Here is a 27,838-nt window from a genome sequence, read left to right on the forward strand (position 1 = left end):
GGAATTTATGTCCACGAGAATTAGGAACTTGACTGGTTGCTGGCACTTCCTTCATGTGTCATCATTATGATTAATCATTAGTCCTACTGAGTGCTTAAAATTTCCAGGTAATGTGATAAGTGCTTTCCATGCAATGTCTCACTCTACACATCAGTTCTACGAATCTGGCACTATTAACAATAATAGGATATAATATTTTGCCTTTGAACTGTAGACTTCCATTTCACGTTTTAGAGGTTGAAGAGTTTTAAAAACAAACTTCCTCATTGTGTACATGAGAAAAATGAAGACTAAGGCAAAACTAACAGTAGTCTTCAGTCCAAAGCTGGGTTTTTACTGTATCATCCTGTCTCTTCTCTCTAAGAGTGAAACCTGACTTTCCCTGGCTGCAAATTTGAGATAACCACAGCCGCTGGCTCATGGAGTGACTGGGAGCATTAAATAAGCTAGTGCATAAAGCAGTGCTTGATGTGTAAGAGTTTTATGCGTCCCATCGAGAACACTGGTATCATTGCAGATAATACATTGAATTGTTAACCTCTGTGATTTTCTTTGTCTGCACTTCCTTATATATGAGTGATAGCCACATTACCATTAGGGACATTAGGACAATACAGGGGGAAAAAAAAGTAAAAAGTGTTTGACTGCCAAAATAGGCTTTTCATGCCCACACAATAAATTTGAAAGCCAAAACCTTTCGATTTGCCAAAGCCTGGTTAGAAAGGCTTTTGGAAATAAAAGCAGAAGGCCAAGAAAAAAGCAAACTGCAGAATTTATGCTGTAACAATAGATTGGAAAGAGAACGGAGGAAGGCCCAGCTCTCCCTCAAAAAACTACCCGAGAATTACCTGCACCAGGGGAGGGGTAGTGAGGCTGACGGGTCAGGACTGTGGAAGGGCAGGTTAGGGTCAGAGGTGAAGGCCCTGAACACAGAAAGACCCTATGAACAGAGAGGCATCGGCCTGAACAGACTGCCAGCCACCGCTCTCAGCATTGCCCTGGTTAGAAGCCGAGCCAGTGCCTGCAGGGTTCCCACCGCCACCTGCGCGCACTACAGGTCCTCCGTGCCCTGGCTCCACGGCCTATTGTCCTTGTCTGTTGAGTGTTTTCTATTGATAAAGGTGACCACACCATCCAGGTTTGCCCAGGAAGGGCCCAGAAATGTAGGTCTATTGCTTATCTGTGTACACCTCTTGGCCCAGCATTGTTCATAAGAGCTTCTCTATTATTTATATTTTATAAATTACATATACTTGACCTATCGACAACAGCCTGCCTTTCCGCCGTCGATCATTTCTCAGGTTTAGCACCTGTTCATCTCTTGAGTCTCTATAGTCTTATCTGAAGTGCTCCAAATAGGCACATCCCTTTATAGGACCCAGGACCTTTGCAGGGCCCCTAAAACACAGGGCAAGATCTTCGCCGTTAAAAGAGATGGTATGACCATCGAAGACAAGAAAACCCACTTGGGTGACACTGGACAATGGTTACCACCTGTTTCACATCTCAACTGAAGCACAGTTACCTTAGCATCTTTCATTCCCTTCGGGGCTTAGCCTCCTTGTGCTCACGGTCGGGGCTCAAGAAAGGCTATCAAAACAACCTGACTGGTTGTTTCATTATCATTGGCGGGGTAGCCAGGATGAGAAAGAGAAAATAATTCTCTATCGTTTTTAAGTCCAGAAACGTGTACTAAAGGTACATGGTTGGTGTTACTAAATATGCCATCAATGTGTTTAATTGTGTAAGTCCATATTCCTCCAAATGTTCTTCCAGCAGTGGGCAGCGTTGTGGCGGAAGAATACTTGGCAGAAAGGAATAGTGATACGTTGGGTTTTTTTCAAGTTTTGATCCCAGGAATGTGGTGTAGGCTTCCTAAGTTTGAGCCTGCCCCTTCCCCACAGACAAATTATCATAAATATGCAAAACCATGGCTCGAAGTGTGGGTGACTATGGACTATTTTTCTGTCGTGGCTTTGCAAGGTCAAATGTGGCAAGAACTGTTGAGTTTAGAACTCAGCTGCTGGGAGGTGCTGTTTGAGAAACAACCCAGCACCCTCACTTGGGTTACACAAAGGGTTTGTTCGACGCTTACTTTTCATTTGAGTCAAAATTGAAGTTGTTTGAGGCTTGATGATATTATTACCCCAGTAGAATTTTTTTGAACAAAAACCAAATATTTAAAAAGTCTAACTTACCTCATAGAATTTTATATTATTTTTAATTCATATTATGTTTACATTTTTGTAAATTTAAATGAAGAATACGAATCCTTAGCGATCATCTATGGCTTCCTGAATTGAATACATTCTTTTGGGGAAGATGAAGAGCCATGAATTTAGAATAGCCCTTCCCCGTGAAGAAATGAATTCTTTTTAAAACGCTCATGAAAACGTAATTAAAATTAAGCTCATTCTGAAACCTTCCCAAAGCCATAGCAAAAATGTCCTTTAAAATAATAAAATAAACCTATGTCAAAAATAGCTCTGGGGCAGTAGAAAATTGTCATTAGAACGTGACAATAAGAATTGCTGCCAGTGAGATCCATTGATGAATGCAACAATGAGGGTCAAAGCTTTAAGGAGAAATAGGATAGGTACATAACCTTTATTTATCTCTCCCTGTAAATATTTATTCATCACTGAGGTGGCTATAATATATCTCCATAAATTCTCTAATAGTCCTTCCTCCAGGAAGTGGGGCTTAATCCCTTTTCTCTTGGGGACGGGCTGTACTTAGTGATCGTTTATAACAGATAGAATATGAAAAAGTAAAATAGTAATTTACACTACAGAAACCTAGCAGACATCACCTTAACTAAGTGATCAAAGTTAGCCTCACCAGTAATAAATTGTGTTGATAGCATGTACCCCCTGATATGATCTAATGAGAGGGATACTTTATCTCTGTGGTATTTTTCCTCCAAATCCAAAACCCCACTCCAATCATGAGAAAACGTCAGACAAACTCAACTTGAGGGACATTGTACAAACTATCCGACCAGTACTCTTCAAAAATATCCAGATCGTTAAAAACAGGGAAGGACTGAGAAAATGCCACAGACTGGACAAAATTAAGGAGACATCATGACCAAACACAATGTGGTATCACCTATGGGATCCTGGAACAGAAAAAGCGCTTTAGTGGAAAACTGGTGAAATTCGATGTAGTCTAGTTAATAGTTTGTACAAAACTAATTTCTTAGTTTCGAGGAATGGATGATAAATGGTTTTGTAAGACGTTAACTTTGGTGGAAGCTGGGTGAACGTCACATAGGGACTCTGTTATATCTTCGCAATCCCTAATTCTAAAATTATCTCAAAATAAGGAGTTTAAAAACATATCTGAGTATTAAAACAATGAAACTTATTTCTATTAAGAATATTTCCATGTAAGGGAATACATAAATTAAAATCCATTGCAAAAAACCTAAAACTGCTTTAAAAAATAAAGCTGATTAAAAAAAAACCCATGATACACCTATTTCTTGCCTTCAACCAATCTTTCTAATCCAGACAAATAATGGACTAAGTCAGAAACAAGTGGGCAAGTAGGAAGGATTCATTCAAAGGTATAATTCCAGTGTAATTCCTTATCGGGAATCATCCTATAAATTTATGGAAGCAGGCACACTATAATCTCTTTTACTGAATTAATCAAATTAATATGGTTATAGTATAAACCTAAATAATGGGTAATAGCAGCACTCTCTTAGTGAGCAGTCCCCCTCAACTTCCTCCCCCGATCATGAAAGCCAAGGAGAATATGACTAGAGTTGAAATGATCTCCAGCAAGTTATCTGCTCCTTTTTGCACATCTTTCTTCACAAAAAACAGAGATCAAATGCCCAAAGAAACTCAAGTCCTAATTAGAACTTACTGTTTCTCAGGAACAGGATCACCCTTACCATATAACTTGTCCTGAATTTGATTCCTGGAAGACTAGTGCAAAACTAAAACTTCTGGCAAAGTTACTGAGGTCATAGGTCAAATGTACTTCACAAAGCTAATAACTTAGAATGATTTTATACACCATAATATGGGTGATTTTCCTTTTTCTTACCTGCTTTTTTTGGTCCAAATCTTCAATAATGTATGTGCATTAAACCTATAAATTTTAAAACTTAAAAATATATTCATATATATTGAATGGAGCACTGGGTGTTGTACGCAAACAATGAATCATGGAACACTACATCAAAGACTAATGATGTAATGTATGGTGATTAACATAACATAATAAAATAAAATTTAAAAAAATATATATTCATGGGGCGCCTGGGTGGCTCAGTTGGTTAAGCGACTGCCTTCGGCTCAGATCATGATCCTGGAGTCCCTGGATCGAGTCCCGCATCGGGGTCCCTGCTCGGCGGGGAGCCTGCTTCTCCCTCTGACCCTCCCCCCTCTCATATACTCTCTCTCTATCATTCTCTCTGTCTCAAATAAATAAATAAAATCTTAAAATATATATATATATATATATATATATATATATTCATAATCCATGTTGTTCTGGATTTGAAAATGGAATGCAATATAGCCCAACGGAAAACTCTGAACTAACCTATCAGGTTAATGACATTTTTATCAAGGGCACTGTTTCCCATAATTCAATTTCTATAAAAACAATACAGTGCATTTTACTGATAATTCAGGAGTTAATTCACTTAACTGGAAAGTCATATAATCTCCACATTTAGCACTGATCAGGTTTTTTTAATTTTTGTTTTTTAAAGTAGAATTCAGTGATTTCATTTATTTTATTTTATTTTTTCATCCCCATAACTTATTTATTTTATAACTGGAAGTTTGTACCTTCTGACCCCCTTCACCCATTATACCCACCCCCCACCCCTTGCCTCTGGCAACCACCAACATGTTCTCTGTATCTATGAGCCTGTTTTTTTGGTTTATTTTTATTTTTGTTTTGTTTGTTTTTTAGTTTCCACATGTAAGTGAAATCATACACTATTTGTCTCTCTTTGTCTGACTTATTTCACTTAGCACTTAAGATGCACCTATGTTGTCACAAATGACAAGATTTCATTCTTTAATGGCTGAATAATATTCCTGTGTGTGTGTGTGTGTGTGTGTGTAATTATCCATTTATCTATCAATGGACACTTAAGTTGTTTCCATATCTTGACTACTGTAAATACTGCTGCAGTGAAGTGAGGGTGCACATATCTTTTTGAATTTGTGTTTTCATTTTCTTTGGATAAATACCTGAAGATTTTATTTACTTTAAAACCCTTAAACAATCAACTAAACCTGAAAGAGGCCTCAGGAGATTTCTTACCAACAGAGTTTAAAGTCATTCCATCAATGGCTGGCCTCAATTGTTGCTAAATTACTTGGAGTATCTCTTCAAGTTATTCTGGATTTTTAGGACTGAATCAAAATGTAATACAAATAATATTCAAAAAAGGAAATATACAGAGTTAAACTTAAAAGTCTTTTGAGCTACCTTCCAAACTCAGTACCCTTCTTCTTAACAATTTTTGGGGATGAGTACTCTAATCTAATTTTTTCTCATGAGTAACAAGGACATTTCAAGCATAATGAATGGTTCAACTACTAATATCCGCTGTGCAATCGCCAGTAAACAAGAAGAATATAGGTCTGCATTCTGTGTTTACTGATACAAAGGAACTATACCAGAAAGGCAAACATACCCAAGAGAGTTTAATCAGGGTACTACTGATTCTTGATTGCACGGTATAATCTGATTATGAATAGCAAATGTACCAGAATAATACTGTCAGAACAAAGTGGATAAGAATGGTCTTTGGGGGCACCTGGGTGGCTCAGTCAGTTAAGTGTCTGACTTTGGCTCAGGTCCTGATCCCAGGATCCTGGGATCAAGCCCCACGTCAGACTCCCCACTGGGTGGGGAGTCTGCTTGTCTCTCTCCCTCTCCTTCTGTCCCTCCCCCCTCTGCTGTGCGAGCTCTCTCTCTCTCTCTCCATTTCAAATAAATAAATAAAATCTTTAAAAAAAAAAGAATTGTCTTTTGGTTCATGAAATTTCTACTAAAAGAGTTGTATTACACAAAAACCACCTAGTTGTTTTTTTTTTTAACTGAAATAGAAGTAAAGGGACTTTGGGTCAAGATGGTACAGTAACCTGAAGATCTGATCTTTTTTTTTTTTTTCTTTAGAGAAACTTTGTAACTGAGGTATTTTCTCCTACTTTGCATGAGCTTGGTGTTGTGTGAGCCAGGAGCGGTGGGCTCATCTAGGATTCTTCATCAGTGACCCGATTGCTTCCCCTGTTCTGCACCCTTACTGGGGTATTATCCAGAGCTGACAGGATGAAAGAGAAAGTTAAGAAGAATTATCATAGCACTATAATACCAGGGCTCTAGGTGGAAAGATGCCCATTAAAAAGTGTGTTATGTTAGTAATGAAATCACTGAAAACTGACAAATGCCTATATGTTTGATTTAGGAATGAACATCAGTGTGGAAAACATGCAGTGGAGTATTAATTGCTTCCCACAGGAATGAAAGAAAATTATTACACTGATTCTTAACAGTTGGAAGGTCCAGTATATAGACAGTATACTAAGTCCAGCTTGCAGGAGTACAACCGTCCGCGTGACCGTACGTGCCACTGCTAACCATGAGGCTGAGCCATGGTTTCCAGAAAAGAAAATGCCTTCTCTGTGGTGAATGGCAGGAAAGCAATAATACATCGCCTGTCAGGTGAGCTCCGCATAGAGGAAAATGATGATGGATACTGATAAGATGGGTTTTTGCAGGAGAGGGAAAAGAAATGCAGTTCCCCATGCATTGGGCAAAGGATGTATACTTCTATTATGGAGTCAGAATCTCAGAAAAGGAGAATATGCCAACTCCATGAAATATAAAGTCAGTATTGGCAACGTGTGGTTGGCTGGGAGGCCTGTGCTTCATGCTTTTCAATCGCCGCATTCAGGAATGACAGATGCAAAGGAAAAATGGAAAACTCACAAGACACATTAGGACTTTAAACAAAATCTCCATGGACTTGATAAAAATACAAAGCAGTGGGCAGAACTGAAGGCATAGGCTAATTGGTACTTGGTAACAGGTTCCCGGGGGTCAGGGCCTGGTTATGCTTTGGAAATCATGTTTTTAAACTCAGGCTACTGATTTCCGATTATTTTCTCATAGCTTTCTGTTCTATTTTACAGTGATCGTATCTTCTTGAGTCTCTGAGAGCCATAACTGAAGGTTGTATGTATGAGAAGGTTTGATTTTTTATGGCTTTTTTGGGGAATTCTCTTTACTTTCCCCAATTATTACTACTTGCCCCCACTGTGTTTTTCTGTTTATTTGTCTTGGGTTTTCTCTTTTATGTTGTTGTTTTCCTCATCTTAAGTTGTCTGTTCAGCTCTAAGAATGCAGCACTGAGGCTGGTTCGTGTTCCCGCTGATGTCACATTTAGGTTGATTTAAGTAGGCTGGTTTCCTTGTAACTCTTTCTGGAGTGGGAAATTGCACTGGGGCATTATATTTCAATTTAGAAGGGGTGGGAAGGAAAAGCCAGGCAGGGAACCTCTCAAATGCCAATGAGGCAGAATTTACCATAAACTGACATTCACACTAGATGCCTTAGAAGTTTTCTTATAAGGTTCTGTTCACCTTTTGTAGAAAACAGCCTTACCAGCTTTTGCAGGAGGGCGAAGATTTTGCACTCCTGCAAAACCTGGGTGCCTGTCTTCTGTAGATGGGGTCGGGGGAAGAGCTACTTTACTAAGCTCCATGCCTCACTTTCACTGCCTTCTCCTGACCCTGAGTCTCTGGGAAGTGTCCAACAAGATTATGGCTTCCTGTTCCTCTCTTATTAAAAGAGATGATCAAAAAGCAATGTATTATGACAATATTCATTCCCCACCCAAATGGTGAAAACCTCACCAAATTTACAATAGAATGTTATGCGCTCAGCTCTGATATTTAAGAAACATTTACTGCTTAAAGGCCATTGGGATCTTTTGCCAAATCATATTTTCCATTATGTAATCCAAATCCTTTATATAAAATCCATCATTCAAGCTCAGCTAACTGACTGGTGCAGGCTCTCATGACTCAACCAGCCAGTGTCACCACCTTACAAATAAGTGTCCTTGGTCAGAGGACCAGGTGACAGAGTCACATTGGCAATGCAAACTCACTGTCACTGTGGGAAATAACTCCAAGGACATGTCGTTTTGCTGATTGGTTGGTTGCGTGGTCATCATTAGTGAATTGTTTATGCTTTCTGCTTTGCCTTGGCATTTCTACCCAAAATAAAAAAACTTGCCCCAAACATAATCATCATGTTTAGAAATTGGTGTGGAAAACACCTGCACATGGTGAAAGACATTCGTGCAACTGAACTTCAGGGAATGAAGAAAGAGCCTTCAGATGAAAATTCTATGACTGCCATGAGACGGGAAGAGAAAAGAAGCTGGACTAATGCTTTCCCCTCTATATGGTGCGGGAGGAGCACCAGCGGTGACATTCAGCACAGCACAGAAAAACAATTTCCTCTTCCCAGTGTCATTTCTTTTTTACACCTAATATTATCTATTAGCCCCCGGCAGTGCTTTTCACGATAACGGAAGGTCACATCAAAGCAACACATGTGGTATGAGATGACAGAAGTCATCAGGATATACAGCCCCTTTGAATAGGTCTTAGGACATTCCCCCACTTGCTATAATCTGGATATAGTATAGGCAGCACACTGGTAACCACGCTTGACTCTTACTATCCAACATTAAATTCCCTCTGGAGGGAGTTTCACGGGAAATAGAGGAATTCATCCCTTCCTTCCAGTGATTGGTAAAGAGGTAAAGACATTTTCAGAATATCGTATTTCAGAAGGTTTAGCAGGGTACGGTATTTGGAAAGAATGTGAGTCTCCATGACTTGCCATCTGGGTAATCTTGAGCAAATTACTTGAACATAGTAAATTTCAACTCTCTCGTCTGTAAAATAGGAGCGATGATTTTTTTCCTTCAAAAGTTATATTGCAAAGAGTATGAGGTTTTATGTATATAATATGTAGCACAGTGGTAGACGAACCAAAAGACAGATTAAGCAAGAGTTTAGGGCAGAAGCAAAATGGGGGACTCCAAAATGAGAAGACAAATTAGGTAAAGTATTTGTGTTCTTAAAAGAAAATTATTGAATTGGTCATCTTAATTTTATTTATTTTATTTTCAAGATTTTATTTATTTGAGAGAGAGAGAGAAAGAGAGAGAGAGAGCATGAATGGGGAGGATGGGCAGAGGGAGAAGCAGACTCCCCACTGAGCAGGCAGCCAGACTCGGACTCGGGACTCCATCCCAAGACCCTTGATCCTAGGACCCTGGGATCAGGACCTGAGCCGAAGGCAGATGCTTAACCGACTGAACCACCACCCCAGCACCCTGGTCATCTTGATTTTAAAAAGCTTATTTATCTCTTACACTTTAAAAAATATTTTTTGACACTCTGTTGTTGTCTTATTTTGAATTACATATAGGAATGGCATAGCAGACTCTGAAGGGTATTCATCTTCCTGTGGTCTCCTCTTCCCTCTCTGGTTTCCATCCAGGACCCCACCCAAACACACATACTCAATCGCTTCACTAAATTGGGCATGCTCAAATCTTTTAATACACTTGTGCCAATGTACTTAGGAGCTCGCTTTGTCTTTATAGTGAGCTTTCCTTTTAAAATAATCCAAACCTAGTCATTCCTATGCTGGTCATGTTTGTTTATTTCTCACATGTGTCCTTTTGGCTCATGATGTTCTGTATTGCTCAGCGTATCTATCGTCAAGCTCACAGACCCTGAGAACTAGTGGGCTTTCCCAGTCTGTTATGTGAGGAGAAAAACTATTCAAAAAAACATAGAAAATTAATCACAAATGCAGAGGTAGGAAATTTTTAAAAATATAATGGGACTCACAGGTATTCCCCGATTTGATATTCTCTCAACACGGTCAAATTGATGTACAGCAAAGCACACCAGGTAGGTGCTCATAGGGACAGACTTCCTGAAAGTTGTTCTATTCCACTTATCGTCCATCAACTCTTCTTTCTATTGAAACAAAAGAAAACATTTTGTTGCTCAAAAGATGAATCATGTACAAGACAGACAAATGATTTCTCCAAACCTGGCTTCTCAGTCTGGTTCGTCAGAGCTTAGGTATAACATTTCTTTTTACCCCTGAATGGTGATGTAAGAAAAAGACTGAAGGAAAAGGCATTTATTTTTAGTCCTGTGAAAGAGTGATTCAACTTTGCATTGTATGAGGTTTCCCAGGGAAAAATACCACTTTGGCTGTGATGTAGGATTTTGTCTTTCTCCATTAAATACACCATCCTGACCATAACATTTGAGGGGAGACCAGCTCCGTCAATGACAAGAAGGCTGGTGCTCCGTGCCTGGCACTCAGGAAGAGAGGAGCAGATAGGGACGTGGGAGGGCAGTCACTGTACCAGGCATAGCAGGATGCTGGGTTCTCTTTCCCATTGCTGGGGTCTCCCATCAAAGAGCCAAGGTATTATCACTAAAGTCACTGCCTTGGTTACCATGGACAGAGAGAAGGATTTCATTCTTTGATGTCGCTATGGATTCTATCTGTCCAGTTTGCTGTCCATGCGAGCTTTGTCTTCCTAACTGCCAATCAGCAGTCCTACTCCATCCATGGATACTTGCCCAACTCCTGCTACCATTGTTTAAATACTTCCACACGCCCTGCTGCCACACAGTAGATCACCACTGGGGGAAGCTGGGAAGCTCTCACGGGGGGTTAAGGGAGGCAGGCTGGACTAGAATCGATCCTCCTTGACAAGCAAGTCTGCGAGTCCAAGTGCTGGGAGAGAAGTGTCCGAGCGCCGGCAAAGTTACTCTACAATGAGAACTAGCAGTGTCAGTTTTGATCGCCTAACGACCCAGAATATTCTCCCTCTTCGGGGACTATTGCCTGGAACAATGAGGTGAGGAAACATACTCTGCAAACAGGGGAACAAACAGGTGAGGAAATACACTCTGCAAAATGCAAAGGTCATCTGGGAGGTCTAAAGCTAGAGGCTGGTAAGGTTTGCATCCTCTCTCCTCCCACCTGCCCTCCTCCTTCCAGATGGAACATTCGAAGGGCCTTTTATGCTGACCCAGTCTTCTAAATTAGTGGGTCAGACTTTAAGTGTATCCTCTCCTCTTTCTTCTGCAGTCAAAACACAATGGGTCGGGTGACCAACACCAGAAGAAAACAAATTGATAAACGAGGCACAGATGGCTGACACAATTTACTTTTTAACTCTCCTAAAGCTTTTGTTTGCTTTATTTTGTTCTTGTTTTTTGGAGGAATATTTATCATTAAAAGGGATGACTTTCAATGATGACATTTCAGATAGTGGATCAGAAAGATGGGAGATATAATTTAGGCTGGGTGTTCTTCTGGTATTAGGTAGGTGACAATTATATCTAAGGATGAGCCCGACCTTTTTACATGTCAATATATGTGCATTTATTATATGTATCAGGTACAATACCCCCAACTTTAGGTAATGACACTTTAGTTAGCTGCATTACCCGTTCTGTGGTTGAGGAGTGATAACAGGGGAAAAAGTCTTATGCCAATAACTATATAGACAGAACTTACTGGAGCCTATTTTTTGTTAACGTTTCATGAGGACTACTTGTTTACTAGAAAATCTATGGGCATGGGTTTTCTTGGACTTGGTTCTATACTCCAATAGTTAAGTGATGGGTTTTTGCAGTAGCTCTGTCTTAAACACTAGGCTTATATTCAACTGAAAACCAAGAACAGTGACCAGGCTCAGGAATATTTTTAAGTCTCTAATTCCATGAGTTTGTCATTAGTCTGTCAGAACTAAGGGGTTCTTTCAGTTAGGCAGAGCCCAGTTGAGGAGTGTCTATTGTAGTCATTCTTGTTTGGAGCCCAACCATGGTTTTTTGACCTATGATACATTAGGTTAAAGATTTTTAGGATTCAAAGAAAAAATATTGCCAAAATGTGTTTTCAAGCCTCTAAATGAACTATGGGAGCACATTTAATTTGAGAATTCAGTGGGTTCTCTCATAGCAAAAGAAGATAACTTACCTGATATTATAAATTGACGATCTGCATAAACAAAAAAATTTTTTAAAGTACTTACCTCCACTGGCATATTTGAAACTGCCTTATATTCTTTGGGGTGGATTATGGATATTGTATAAGTTGCTTTTTTGTTGGGCTCATCAAAACAAGGGAAGGATTTTCTGGCATCTGTTGGTTCGTGATCAGTGGCCGCTATGCTCCTTAGAAGCAAACACACAAACAAAATACATGTCACCTCTTCTGACAACCCCTGTGTTTCTAGTCTTATACAAAAAGTCAACTGTGTGATTACAATTGTGTATAGTTATAACTACTATATAATTATACTGCATTTCTTAAAATGATTGATCTTCTATCCAGAAAACAATCAAATAGTCTTTTTTGATTTTTCAGATTAACAAATAAATGAATATCTGGAAACTGCTTCAGATTTTTTATATGCATCCCTTGATATTTTGGCGCCATAACTAAAAATCTGTGAACTGTAGATAAGCAAAAATAAACCCAATTATGAGCTATCACTCTTTCCACCCGAAAGCCATCGAGTAACAAGTAGATAAACACAAAGCCAAACTCAAGGATTTGTTTCTAATTGTCCTTGTGAGAGGGAGCAGCTGTGTCCTGTCCCGGAGCAGAGGAGTATCTTCCAGAATCCCCAGCTCCTGTCCCTCATGACACATTCTTTCTTATTTATGTTGTACCAGGGACAAACTCCAATTTCATTTCCACACAAACGCAGTGCTCTGAGTAATCTCCCAGGTGAAACAAACTTTGGCCAGGCTGAAAGTCTGCTTTTGAAAAGAGACAGCATTTTTTATATTGCTCTAACTAGGCAAATGCCTGTGTAAATTAAAATGTTAATTTTAATGTTTCCAACATTTCAAAGTGGAAATAGTATTTCAAAAAAATCAAAAACTATATATGTTTTTTACACATAGTTATATCATAGTAAGGCATTGTATATTTGCTCATTAGAAGAGTAAGCAAAGTAAAAATTAGAAAAGAAAGGAGGAGTTTGCAGCAGCAAGCAAAGAAAGCAATGTTGACATGTTCATTAACAATTTGGGTAAGGATAGTATTTTGTCCTTCAGGTACATGAAAAAGAATACTAAGCTAAATCATTAGATCTTTCCTTCATCCAATATTTATTGAAACCTTTCCTTCCATACCCCTCCCCTGCCCCCACACCACACACACAAACACATTTGCCAGGGATTATTCTAGGGGCTAAGGGAATAACAAAGACTAAATAAACACATCAGGAGAGTGATGAAAGATATATGGAAAATAAAACAGGGGAAGTGACAGAGAAGAACCTAGGAAAAATTGTGAGCACCATTAGGTAAAATAGTCAGGGGCAATCTCTTGGAGTAGGTAATGGTTTGCTGAGATCTGAGTGATGACAAAAAGCCAGACAGGGTAAGCATAAGAAAAATGTATTCTAGCAGAGGGAACAGCAAGGGCCCGGTTGCTAGAAATGAACTTAATGTGGTTGAGGACCTGAAAGGTGTCCAGTGTGGCTGAAGTCCAGTGAACCAGAGGGACTGGGGCCAAAAAAAGAGTTTGGCTGGTCAGCAGGGGCCATGGTAAGAGTCTGCATTTCACTTTGGTTCAAAGATGTATTATATACATTAATGGATCTAAGAAATAATATGCCATAGGTCAACACCCTTCTACAAGAAATTAAAATATTTTTTAATTTATTAAAAAAAAAACCTCTCTAGAAATAAAAATTACTTGCTCAAAGCTCAGCCAAGAAACCTCATCTGTAAAAATTAAAACCGGAAAAGCGGCTGTCTTTTTGAGACAATTGACTGAGGGAGAGAACTTGCTGGGACGATTGAAAAAAATCTATCTTATAAGGGACAGGGGTAACAAAGATGTATGCATTTGTCAAAATTCATTGAATTGTGTCCATTAGGTTTGTGTGTGGTTAAACAAACAAATATACATAAATTTTACTGAAAAATAATTGTAAATAATTGTAAAAAATAATTGTATTTTGTGGTAGTATAGTTAGCAATTCAGAAACAACCTTTTCTGTATTCTAGGCTTCAGCAAATGAAAAAAAAAAATGAGGATAACGGAAGGCAGGCTTCTCACTGTTGGGGAAGAGAGTTACAAATCTGTAAAGGGGAAAGACTAGAATGTACCCTTGATATTGAATTGTAATTGCGGGTTTGGTATAAATTCAATGATTTTTTGTGTAGATATAAGTAGATGGCTATAAAAATCCAAACTGAGCCATATATTTCTGAATTCTGTCTGCCGAGCAGAATTAGGAGCCCTGACAAGCTTGGAGCAAATGAGCACAGCTAGTTCCCAGATGATGATTTCTAAATACTACTCTCCACTCAAAGGAACCAGACTCCTTAGAGAAATGGCCAATTCCAGTGAGGAGTCAGGAAAAGTCCAAGATGATCCTGGAACATCTTGCTTTGCCCCAAAGTAAGGAAGTCCTCAAAGGATCATGGGAACAAGTCAAAGGACACAGAAGCCCACTTGAGTGGACTACCACTGGTCAAATCTGGGGGAATTATAATGTCAAAGTAAATAATGAAATTATAACCCATTGACTAAAATAAGAATCCACAAATCCTTATTCTGATATATATATGGGGGGGGTAGGGGAAGCTGGGTTTTTTTACAGTAGATTTCCTATTAATGATTTTAGGAGGAATGATGGCTTTAGAAAAATCATCAGTGGATACCAAAACAAGAGGGCAACAGTTTGAAGAAAGGGGTATCTGAGTGGTTTCAAAGAATCTCTCTGAAAATTACATACAAAGAGAAAAACTGTAACTTTACAGTGGGGAAACTGTTGGGCACCACCTTAAGCAAGTGATCAAGGACAGCATTGCTAATCACCGGACAAACAAAGGTAATCTGTCTCCTGATAGGATTTCCTGAGAGGGACACGGCGCCGCTTCTGTGAAATTGCTGACAAAAACTGCTTGACTTGCCTTTTTAAATCATGAGGAGAGTCAGATAAACTGAAATTGAGGAACCTTCTCAAAATAAGTGGCCTGTACTCTTTAAAAATATCAAGGTTATGAAAGACAGAGAAAGGCTAAGGGACCGTTCCAGTATGAAGGAATCTAAAAAAGGCATATGCAATGCATATGCAATTCATGAATCCAGACTGGATCCCGGACTGAGAAAAAAATAGCTCAGAAGGGCATTTTTGGGTTAATTGATGAAATTTGATTATGACTATGGATTAGATAATTGTATGGTATCAATGTTAAATTTTCTGATTTTGATAACAGCACTGGGCTAACGGTGGGGAATGTCCCTGTACTTAAGAAACATACACTGAATATAAAGATGTAAAGGGAAATAATGTGTCAAATACTATAAATGGAGAGAGAGACAGAGACAGAGGCATGGGGTTGGAGGGGAAATAGGACAAAATGTTAACAATTGGTGAATCTGAGTAAAATGTTTCTAGGAGTTCTTTGTACTATTTTTGTAATTTTTCTGTAAGTTTGAAATTCCGTCAAGATAACTTATCCAAAAAGCCTCAAGAATTTATTCTTCCATAGAGTCGTTACTGATTAGTTTTTGTGATGGTAGCAGCTTAGTTGAAGTTTCTAACACTGTGCAGACTGTAGAGAATTGCAAACACATCAGGATATAAAGAAACCCGCACATTTTCCCAGGGTACTAAGGTTTTACAATAAGCTCCACCAAGCTCCAGCCCCATGTTTAGTCAGCTGCCTTTTCTTCTGAATTCTTCTGGCTTCTGATTTCTTCCAGAGGCAGAAGAAAGGGAAAAATCACTCTCTGCAAGAATGTTTCAGCTTAGTCACACTTCAGAAATAAGCCAGCTAACTGATTTGGGACTAGGAGTGTGTGTGTGTGTATATGCTTGCTCACGCATGAGAGAGGGAGAGAGAGGGTAGGGGGTCAGGGTGAGGAGGGAGTGGGATTCCACTTTTCAAAGCAATAGCCATTGGTAAGTTTCCAAATGCTCTGTTTCAGTCTCTGCTCTGTGCTAAAGTTCATACCCTCAAGTACCCAACATAGAGAACTTTCAGTTGTTCTTCACCTTCTCTCTTTAAAAGAGGTTGTGCTTGATTATACACAAAAGTTGCCTCCCTAAATTAGAGTATCTCGGAACCTGCCTTTGGAAATGGAACAGAACGGTGTTGGTGGTGTCTCTGTGTCATGCATTTGGTCCATCTCAGTGGTCCTGTCAGTGAACGTTACTCACATCAAGTCCAGCTCAATTATAGTGATTGATGTAAGTAAAGTGATGTAGGTAAAGTTGCATTCAACAACCAGAATGGCTACCAAATATGTATTGTTTTCTTAAGAGTACAGAGCCAATATGATTTCAGGGGGGAAAACCTTCTTTTTTCTTTTTTTTTTTAAATTTTATTTATTTATCTGAGAGAGAGTGCACGAGGGGGTGGTGAAGAGGCAGAGGCAGAAACAGATTCCCCACTGAGCAGGGAGCCTAATGCGGGGCTCCATCCTGGGACCCCCGAGATCATGACCTGAGCCGAGATCATGACCTGAGCCAAAATCAAGAGCCAGATGCTTAACCGACTGAGCCACCCAGGCACCCCGGGGAATACCCTCTTCTAAGAGTAAAAATTCCAAGATTCCAAGCCTACTTCAGCCCTTTAAAGTGTGATCTAAAAAAAAAAAAATGAAGTGTGATCTTGTGCCAGTCACAAAACATACTGATTCTTAGAGTCCTGATCTATCAAACCCAGTTACCAAAGTACATCTGGACTTTTCACAGGGTTATGTGGGGGTGACAAGGGGTAGATCACACAGAGTAATATATTTGAAATTCCCTTCACATTTACATGATGGGATTAGGATACACCTCATCTATTTTCTTTAACTCCAGAAGGCTAACTATGCTTTCTGTGAATTCATTTTCCACAATGAACAGACTTCAAAATTCATCCATTAAACAGGAGTATCTATACTGGAACAAAAGTACTCAGTGTATAAATACTATAGGCAATATAACGATATCTTTCAATAGTAACTTGTGATTTTTTTTCTCATGAACTCCTGTAGAACTCAAAAGCCCCTACTTTTATATGCTAAATTCCATCCAAAGTTACTGAAGTTTTCCAAATATTTGCAAATTTTATTTTATTTTTTTAAGAGATTTTATTTATTTATTTGACAGAGAGAGACACAGCGAGAGAGGGAACACAAGCAAGGGGAGTGAGAGGGAGAAGCAGGCTCCCCGCCGAGCAGGGAGCCCAATGCAGGGCTCGATCCGTCATGACCTGAGCCGAAGGCAGACGCTTAATGACTGAACCACGCAGGCGCCCCATATTTGCCAATTTTAAAACAAGGTATATAAGATGCAAAACAACTTTAGATCATAACTTCTTTGGGGAGGTTTTACTTGGTGATTGAAACTTCCCTTTAGAATCAGATGCGTTGTGCTACAAATCAATGGGAAAAAACCTGGCTGAGAGCACAGTACGTTCAGGAGTGACTCCTGAGCATGTCCTGAATAATTATAATCCCAGGCAAATGTGCTGAGCTAAACCGTTTTTCCATAGGGGCCTCTCTATGTCATGTTAATAAGTCACTTACTATTAAAAATACAATCCTGTGTAGCTTATTAATTTACAAAAGGGAAGAAGTCCTTGTACCTCAGTTCAAGGTGACTTTAGAGAAAGTTGGAGAAAGAGGAGGTGAGGATGCAAGTCACAGACCAGTTCACTCTGAATCAACTTTAAAAAGAATTACTTGATTACCTCATAAATCATCTGGCACACTGTTTCCAAAGAAGACTCTTGGGTTATGTTCAGCAATTTAGTAACTTAAACCAGCTAAATAAAGGGCAAGGTCAGGGTGAAAACCTTAAACAAAGACCATCTGATGCAGGGGAGGCAGCCACAGTTGCTAAGAGTCTATGCAGACTAAGTAAAGGGTTCCAGAATTAAGTAGGGGAGCTGATTAGTGCAAGACAACCCATCTAGATTATTCAGACTCCAACTTATTTTTTTAAGGATTTGAGAGAGAGAGAGAAAGCATGTGCATGTGAGCACGGGGGAGGGACAGAGGCAGAGGGAGAAGCAGGCTCCCCACTGAGCAGGGAGCCCAATGCGCTGCAGGGCTCGATCCCAGGACCCTGAGATCATGACCTGAGCCCAAATCAAGAGTCAGTCGTTTAACCAACTGAGCCACCCAGGCGCCCCCAGACTCCAGCATATTTTTATGGTGGCTTGAATGAACCAGTTAATTATTTAAATTTATTTTCCAGTTGCTTTTTTTCTATGTAGAAGCCATTCAAGGTCAAGTAAAGTTTCCTGTTGTTTCCTTGCTTGCAAAATAAAAGAAATCACCAGGCCTCCTGCAACAAGTAACAAGACCAAAAAAAAAAGTCTATTCTTTATTGATAATGGGTACACTGATAACTCAACATATCAGTCTGAGAATATAATGAATAAACTGACATACAACTAAAATTTCAAGACCAAATGCACAAATGAGTATACGTATCCCTGCATGTGAGAATTTACCACACACAGACTTAACTAAGGTCATCTCACTGGTTTCTCTCCTGCCATGTTTCCACTTAACTCCTAATCTTTCTCAGAAGACCTAACCTTGTGCTTCAGACTTACTTATCCAAATGCCTACTGGACATGTCCTCCAGGATGCCTGACAGGCATCTGACAACAAACTCATGACCTTCCCTCCTAAACTTGGTTCTTCTCTTCTATTTCCAGTATCAGGTAAATGTGTCAGCTATCAGATCTGATAACTGGGGCATTCTCTATCCATAACTAACTCACCCCTTTCCTATAGTCAGTCTGCAAATCCTGACCATGTTACCTCCTATTTTCTCCATCGTGTCCTCTTCTGTCTGTCCTGGAATCACTGTCCTATCTGACCCCCGTCTTCTCTTTCTGTGATCACTGCAATATCTCCCAAATACCCACACATGGATTTAGCTCTTTCCTTCACCAACCACCTAAATAGTCACGAGTTAATATTTCCTACATGCCTGGCATTAGCTATCCTTTCTTTCTTTTCCCTGACAGGCTTTCCAGAGTTATCTCTAGCTAGCCTCTTTATATAAACCTCTCCTACAAACTAATTTCTCATCCTCACTCTGTTTTTCTGACTTAGTGCCTTTCCTTTTTTACCTGCTTTTAGGTTCTTACTTGCTTTTGCCTTTTGCAATCCCACCATTATATCAGAATTCAGCTTCAATCCTAGCAATGCTGTAAACACCAAGAAAACCCAAACTAGAAACCATTTGTCCCTCTTGTAAATTCTTGTAATTCCTGTTAACGCCAAAGATTATCAGTCTGAGAATATAATGAATAAACTGACATACAACTAAAATTTCAAGACCCATTCCCAAGCCCCCCCAAAAAAGAGAGATTTTATCAATTCCTCTTCCATTCAGTGAGATGGGGAGAAAAGGAACCAAGGAAAAATGTCCATCCTGACTGAGTGGGAAGATAGAGATGTTATTGGTGGTGGAAATTGGACTCCTTAATGGGAAAAGGGCTGGGGGCTCTGCAGCACATCCCAGCATGTGCCAGAGGACATTGGTCATGTGAGAGCCTATGTGAAAATGTTTCTATATATCCATTCAGCAATATTTAAGTACTCACTGTGCTAGCTAGTGAACAAGACAGGGACAGTGCAACTCCCAGCTGCGGAAGATTCCACAGTCTCATACCGTTGGGAAACTGCATACTCCAGAGATTCATGGCAGTCTCTAGAGGTTCATAGTGGATGTTATTATATAAAAGTCTCTCAGAAGAGACTTAAAAAAAAGAAGAAGAAGAAATACATCATTTTTGTATTTAGTATTATTGTCCAAACTAATTTGGCCACAGAATCCCTCCCCTGCTTTTTTTCTGATAATGGCTATTAATATCCCATGCAACTGGAACTCTGTGGAACAGCAAGTTGGGAAATGCTGTGTAAAGGTAGTTCAAACGCTGAGAAGGAAATGCTGGCCTTTGGAGAGAAGAAAATAGTATACACTTTGGAGATGTGAGTAGAGGAGAACTCTGCTTGGGAAGAGAGCAACTGGAAATGCTACGTAACATGGTAAGAGTGTGGAGGGTATTGGTGGTGTGTGCAGAAAAACACTCCAAAGCTTTCAATCCTTTTCCAAGTGGCTTCTTCTGATCATAAGGAACAGACCTGAGTAGGAAAAGCGACCTCTAAACTCAAACTTTCTTCTCCTAAGCCTCACTACAACTCTGTCCCCAGCAAGATGATATGGCTTTCATTGCCAGGGAGGTCTAAACTGGCTCTACCTTCTTCTCCAACTCTTCTCTTGCCTCTGAACTTTGAGGGAAAGAAGGCTAGAGAGTTGACTCCTCTCTGTGAAGTTCAAGTTCAAGTCCTGGTTGTATTTGTAGAAATCAAGTAATTTTACTTGATTTACTACTATTGAGCACACTCATATTTAGTTTGCACTGTGGTTGCAATGATAATACCCCAATAATAATATGCAACTGCTAATACTCAGTCCTGGAGTTAGATTTTACAATAAGACAAAAGAGTCAGAAAATGTAATTTGACTGATGCTTAAAAATATATTGCTATGATGGCATTTTAAATTGTATCAGCATCAAATATTACACAGCTCACTGTATAATATGAAAGAACAGTGCTGCTCCCAGTGAACTCACTCCTGCATCCTTATGTGGGCGCTGTGGATGAGAACCTTCCATAGGCCTGCATTGTCAAAATGTTACTTTACTTACAGGCGTGAAAAAAAAAAAACAAAAAAAACCCACAAGAACAATGGACTCTCCTTCTATGCTTGAAATATTTCATAACAAGAAAAACAAAAAGTGTTCCATTTAACCTAAATGAGGTTACTGAGTATGTGCAGAACTGTTCCAAAAGCACGTATACAGGGCTGAACTAGCAGCATCCTGGGTAACGTGAGAGCCTCAACCGCTACCAAGGAGAGCAGACGAGCTCAGCATTACCAGTCCTCCATGAGAACCCACCTGGGCCTGCCTCTCTCACCCGTCTTGCTGTAACTTGGTATTTGCTGGCCAACCATTACGACAGCCAAGTTTCAGGATATGAGCTCTCAAGTATATATTTTATGGTAAAATTTATTGGTACAGTAAGATAATCCAGAGTCAAATGAATAATATATATTGTAGTATATAATGCTTTTGTAATCTTATAGAGTCCATAAAGAAATTTACTAATGGAATCTTGTTCCATATTTTTTGGCCTTCCTGTAGTGTATAGAGTTTTTATAATATTTTGGTGGCTTTACTCAGACGAAGTTTCTACTGTTTTCTCAACCCAAGAAACAATTTTAAAGTCTTAGCAATAATCACTTGAAAGTTTTGACTTGTTTTCAATTCAGCTAGTGAATTTTTAGAATCTCTTGAAGGTGGATATCCTTCCAAATATTATGCCTTTCCTTCCCAAACTGGGAAAACCTTAAGAACTCATTTAATCCTTAGTGAAGCTCAGAGAAATAGGCACTTTTATTCATTATTTGTGGAAATGTAATTTGAGATGTATTTTTGAAAGTCAGTTTGGAGAGACACACAGGTGCATGCATGTGTTATATATACGTATATGTGTGTATACATACACACAAATGCATGCATCCATACATACACAGTTTGGGCCAGCTTCCTACGAAATTTCCCATAGAATTATTATAAAATGTTATGTATGTTATACATATTTTTATTAGGAATTTTTTATATTATATTATATTTTTATAGGTGTTTATAAAAAAAGTAAAAAAGTAGGAGAAACTTAAATGCCCAAATTTAATGGAAAAGTGGAATAAAGTACATTATATTCATATAATAGAATATCATGTATCCATTAAGTCATCTACCAAACCATGTTAAAGTTTTGATACATTCTAAAAACAGGTTACACAATACAATGTACAACATAATGCCATCTTTATCTGTATTCAGAAAAAATCCTGGAAGAATATCTGCCTAAATATTAATAATGACTATACTTCAGTGATAAAATTTCCTGTTTTCCAAGTTTTCTGGAGTGAATGTGTGTTATTTATGAAGTAAACAAAATAAATGTGACAAGTTTCTTGATATATTTGTACTCTTTGACCCAGCAATTCTACTTTATTGAATATATCCTAACATAAGCAAATAAACAGAAATATTCCTAAAGGTTTATTACAACTATGTTCTTTTCTGACACTTTTATTGTGATAAATACTGAAAGCAATTTAAATATCCAGTATTAGGAAACAGGTCTTAAAAACATAACAGTGCATTCATGCACAGTCTTTTAAAATCAGATTCTTGAAAATATGGAAGAATGAGAAGAAATGCTTACATGAAGTCAAAAGGTATATAGATAGATACATAGACTTTGGACTCCAGGAAGCTCACTCTGTAATTATATAATTACAATTTGATTGCCTAAAAAAGTATTCATTAACATGTAACCAAAGTTACCACTGGATGTGAAGTTTCTCTTTCTAGTTTATTCTGATTTTCCTTCTTTATAATTTTCCATGCTTTCATTATTTTTAATTTTTATAAACAGAAAAAATATATGTCAACAATAAAGAAGCTTGTTTTATTGCCAGTGATATTAAGATACAGTATATGAGCATGTTCCCTTCAAATATTTTTTTCAAACTATCATTTCTATTCGATTTATTAGTGTATCCCACAGTAATATAGGGATACTTAAACATTTCATTTTAGTCCCTGGGTCTCTCTGACAAACAATAGGAAGAATTTTGACCAAAAGCTTTACTTTGCTCTGTAAGATGCTTAAAACAACATAGGGAAGGGATATTCAGTGGGCTGGCCCCAGACTTATATTTCTGAACTGTGACACTAAGGTTTCCTAATGATTTGCCTGTCAAGAATCCACAAAAGCAAAAGTCAAAGCAGTTTCAAGTTCACTGATAACCTCAGTATAGCCTTCCTTCCTGATGCAAAGCCCACACCCACAGAGTGAAGTTTTTTTTTTAATTCATTGAGAGAGTTTATGCCCTTAACATAGTTCTAGTAATAGCATCTGATTGATTGTCAAGGCAAGTAACCATCTTTGCTAAACTCAGAAATGCAAAAATACATATATTAATTTCTTTTTTTTTTTAAAGATTTTACTTATTTATTTGACAGAGAGGGAGACAGCGAGAGAGGGAACACAAGCAGGGGGAGTGGGAGAGGGAGAAGCAGGCTTCCCGCTGAACAGGGAGCCCCATGCGGGGCTCGATCCCAGGACCCTGGGAACCTGACCTGAGCCGAAGGCAGACGCTTAACGACTGAGCCACCCAGGCGCCCCCATATATTAATTTCTTGATATATCTTTATATTCTTAATCACTTAATATATCATTTATGTTGCAAAAAACCATTGCATATTGAGTGATGGACAGTAAGCCCAAAGAGTTATCCATATGCCGCCACTAATGTGTGAACTCAATGAGTGTTTATTAAAAGCTTAAGTGTGAAACATAGTTCTGGCCATACAAGATAAAGACAGACAGACTCCTGCCTTCCTTCCTAGATAAAGACGCAAAGACAATTCTGTGGATTTTACATACCCTTTCAACATCTCTTCTCCAATAAAACACTCAAAATTATAATTAACATTTATTGACTTCCACTTAAATTTAGTGTAATATATATTTAAAAGTTCACTTTTAAATCATTGTCATATAGCCCAAAACCATGGCCATGAAATTTACCAAACACATGTATTTTTTTAAAAATCTGGAGGTAGTTTCTGTAAGCAGTTTCTGCACTCAGACAGGATGTAGTACATTATGATTTTTCCTGATGAAATTAGAGACTTACACTGATTCTTTGGACTCCAGGAAGCTCACTCTGTACTTTCAAGTTTTCTGATAGGCTTGGAAAATACCACAGGGCAAGAGTTTTTGTTTCCCAGGTGAACAGGCAGAATTGAAACCAAGTTTAGATAGCAGACCAACAAAACAATTAAAAGGGGGAAAGTGAAAAGGAAAAGGAAAGAAGTGGAAAGCAAATATGTGAGCTGAGGGTAAATAAAGCAAAAATGAATATTTACTTGATTTGTCCATTCTCCTCGTACGTCGTTCTGTAAAATCCCACGAGCGAGCCGTTCAGCCAGCCGGCGAACTTCATGGTCAGGAGGTAGGCACCCTCGCCACTGCTGGGTGCAAGCTCTTCTTCCGCCTCCATCACCACATACTCCTGCTTTTTGTACTCGAAGCACCGCCTGACTTGCACCTGCTCCCCGGAGGACCTCTTCAGCTCGGGGAGCTGGGTGATCCTGGTCTCCCGCAGGTGCAGCCACAGGTACCGGGTGGGCGCGCTCACGTTGATGGAGATGGTCACGCTGCCTGTGTACGTGTCCTCCTCCAGCAAGGGCTTCACCTCCAAGTCATAGTGCACTGGGTTGATGAAGTCCGGCAGCCTGAAGTTTTTCCAGTCTCCACTTTCGTCTTCGCTGGCAGGGCAGACCCCCTGGTCCTCCGGAGGGCTCTCAGTGGAAGGAACTTGGGAAGGGACTTGGGAAGGAACTTGGGAAGGGACTTGGGAAGGAACTTGGGAAGGGACTTGGGAAGGGACCGGAGCTGGGCCCTGCCCGGCGTCCCCGGTGGGGCTGCTGGACCTGGTCAAGCCCACGGAAAGTCCTACTATCAATCCTACCCCCACCACCACCGCACAGATGATGGCCACATGTTTCGTTTTAATGCAGTACCTCTTAGCGTCCTCTCCCTCCGCAAAGTTCATTTTTGTTTCCAAAGGCAAATATTACACATAAAAGGATGGTAAATTCAACTAATTCACCAACTCACGTCAGCCGACTTCCTTTTCAAATTGGGAAGAAATCCCTGGCTTAGCAGCCTGTTTTCCTTTTGCCCACACCCGTCTCTGGCTCTCTGCGTGTCTCCTCTCCGCTCGCGTTCGCCACCAGCCGCTCAGGGCTGGACGCGGCAAGGAGGGGGTGGGAGAAGGGCTCCAGAGGGGAGGCTGAGCTGGAGGATGAGGACTGACGAGAACACTGCCACTGCTCCCCTTATAAACTACTCCCCTTACACCACTCCGCCCCTCCTGCTCCGCAGTGAGTTAAATACAAAATGGGGCTTAGCTTATCAGAGAGCGGGAGGATGAGACTTTGCCAAAGTCCTGTCAGCAGCTTTCGGGGAGAGAGCGTTCGTTCCGGGAGAGAAGCGTGCTTGCCATAGGAAAACTCAACCTTTGCCACTGAGGCTACGGCTTCTTCCTGTTGTGCTCGCAATCTCTCTCTCTTCACCACAGGGCTTCTTGGATTTCAGCTGTTTCATCCGGTAGCTCGCCAAAGAAGCCAAGTGCTTTCTTTTCGGTTCCCCCCCCTCCCCTTTTACATAAACACTCAGACTCTGCCTTTACCAAAGTCAAACCCTGGACTGGGATGTGCAAAGGGATACATAAATTCAAGGACCACTTAGGTACTCAGTAAATAATTGTTGAATTGCTGGACTAGCAAAGCACAGCCAAGTGACTCCGAATCCGTTTGGTAAATGCTGGATGGGAGAAGGAGAGAACGTGAAATGAGCCAAAGAGGTCCTGGAGCTGAAGAGCATAAAAAGACAAAAAAAAAAAGAGGCTGAAACGGAAAGGATTGAAAGGACAGAACGACAAGGAAGATAAACTCGTTAGGTTAGATAACTAACCTGGGGTAGCTAAACTCATCTCTGCAGCTGGCCTCCCAGTGAGACTGGCTTCCTTAGACTTGGATGTGTAGATCATGTTTGCAGCAGATTCCAGACGTGAAAGCTGGCCTGTTGGGAGATCCATTATCTGTGTAAATCGGTTGCCTCTGAATGACAAGGTCAAGATGGAAATCACAGCAGCGACCTGAATGTTTATGAGGAGCTAAGGTGTAGACCCCCAAGCCATCTCTAACAGTAACGATTCAGTCATAATTATCAGAAATCTGAGAGCTTTCTATGTGCCAGGCACTATGCTAAGTACATTATAGAAGTTATTACTTGAGTCTTCCCAACAACTCTACAAGGTTGGTACTATTTGGATGCCCATCTTAGAGATGGGAAGACTGACATTTACAGAGGTTAAGGCACTTGAACAAGGTCACACAATCAGCAAATAGCAGAATTGGAGTTTGTACCCAAGTTGTCTGAGTCCAAAGTCCATATATCTAACAACACCGCCTCCATTCTCTGCAGAGGAGAAATATTGAAGGGTTAAGTTGTTATGAAAAACTTCATCAATATTTCCTAAAGTACAAAGTATTAGTAGATATACTTGCAGAGCAGGCAATGCTGGGTTAGCTAAAATTAAGAATGTTCTTTTACTATCATCCATTCCTTCAGAGCCTCCAGATGGTAATATATATTGTGAATCTCCAGAAGAAGATAGACTCTTGAATAATTTCTACATTGAGTTGATGAGAGAACATTTTTGATGAGATAACTTTCATGGGACTTGTGTTCCATGGAACACTCAGAAATGCTACTTTAAAGTGTTCCAAATTACCAACTAAACAAACAGGGTGGGGGGTAAAGATTTTAAAAGCAAAAGAGTCCATTTTGCTCTGTACATTTCCATTGTTCTCTCAGAAAATAGTAGTAAGAAAAATAGAATTGAAGGGAGGTGGGATATACTTTTCTCGATGACAGGTTCATCTTGTATTTGTTAATTTCACATTCTGAAGCAATCTTAGACTTTTTAAATCATAACATATTTAATTTTGGCAAATCAAATTCCTGAGTTTGAGCCCTCAAGAAAGCCCCTTTTTTATTGCAAAGATCTCCTGACATTTCACTAAATGAAAGGGAAAATGTGGATCATATTTATCTCAACATACTAAAAGGAAAAATATTTGGAAGAATGTACATAAAATTGTGTTAAACTGGAAGCATTTCTAAAAAAATCTCAGCTGAGACAAACACACCTGAAAGTCTTAAATTCAAGCGCATCTAGAAAGACAGCAATGTTACCACCAGTCCCTATGCTTGTGGCTAGACTGAACAAAGTAGCTAAGAGACCTTTGGGGTAGAGTGCACTCAAGGGGGATTAAGAATGGTCAACTGCCGTAAAATATCTCCCCTCTTCTGCCAAAAATTCCACCATAAGGGATTCATTATTTAAATGTAATATCTTTGATAGAAATAAAATACCTTAAATCCATGTATGTAGTGTATGTGTATACACACATGCACACATCTGTGTAAATTTTGAGTCTAAGTCCCAGTTCTAACCACAGCATCTTAGTCCCACCCCATAAGGACTGCCTACACCCAGTGAAGGGCACTACATCTTATCAGGATCAGTATGTTAGGGGTCGCCTGATGTTGTAGCAGTAAATCAGCCAGCCAGATAAGTGGGTGTAGCAGAGCCAGTGTATGCACTAAACATATCTAGGATCAACATATTAGGGTTCACTAAATACACAGCCCCTAGCTTTCATAATGTGATGACACTACACTCCATGGCAGTGTACTTGCTGTCCCTCCTCTCATTGACACTGAAATATTGAGTCCGTGGCAGGAGGCTCTTGATCTGGAAAGCCAAATCTAATCCACAGCAAAGGTCAAGGCAGTCACTGATGGAGGACAGAGAGAGAGATAGAATCTATTCCTAGAAGGAGACCAATGAACCATCATAGGCACTCACCTAGATTAAACAGTTTATATTGGCTAATCCTGTGTTGAAAAATCTACATTGGATATAAGTAACTTGAAAAGACTACCTCTGGTCAGTTTCCACTTAGTCGGTTCAAGCCCGTGGAGTGAATGCAAAGCCGTTCATCATAGATCCTAGACCACATTCCGCCAG

At 39.6% G+C, this 27,838-nt stretch overlaps 1 protein-coding gene across 2 annotated transcripts in view; it reads right to left on the reverse strand.

The window, feature by feature from the left end:
* LOC110575509 (glutamyl aminopeptidase) overlaps positions 1-24,790 on the reverse strand; it is an 85,482-nt gene extending 60,692 nt beyond the window's left edge. For both annotated transcript variants that reach the window (XM_044912640.1, XM_044912639.1), the window contains exons 1-4: positions 24,566-24,790; positions 24,102-24,526; positions 12,137-12,278; positions 9,921-10,052 (exon numbers count right to left, since the gene is read on the reverse strand). In XM_044912640.1, the coding sequence (XP_044768575.1) occupies positions 9,921-10,052; positions 12,137-12,278; positions 24,102-24,526; positions 24,566-24,790 (924 nt within the window). The remainder of the gene's footprint in view (positions 1-9,920; positions 10,053-12,136; positions 12,279-24,101; positions 24,527-24,565) is intronic.
* Positions 24,791-27,838: the final 3,048 nt, after the last annotated feature.

The sequence above is a fragment of the Neomonachus schauinslandi genome, chromosome 2 (genome assembly GCF_002201575.2).
Source record: "Neomonachus schauinslandi chromosome 2, ASM220157v2, whole genome shotgun sequence".
NCBI lineage: Eukaryota > Metazoa > Chordata > Mammalia > Carnivora > Phocidae > Neomonachus > Neomonachus schauinslandi.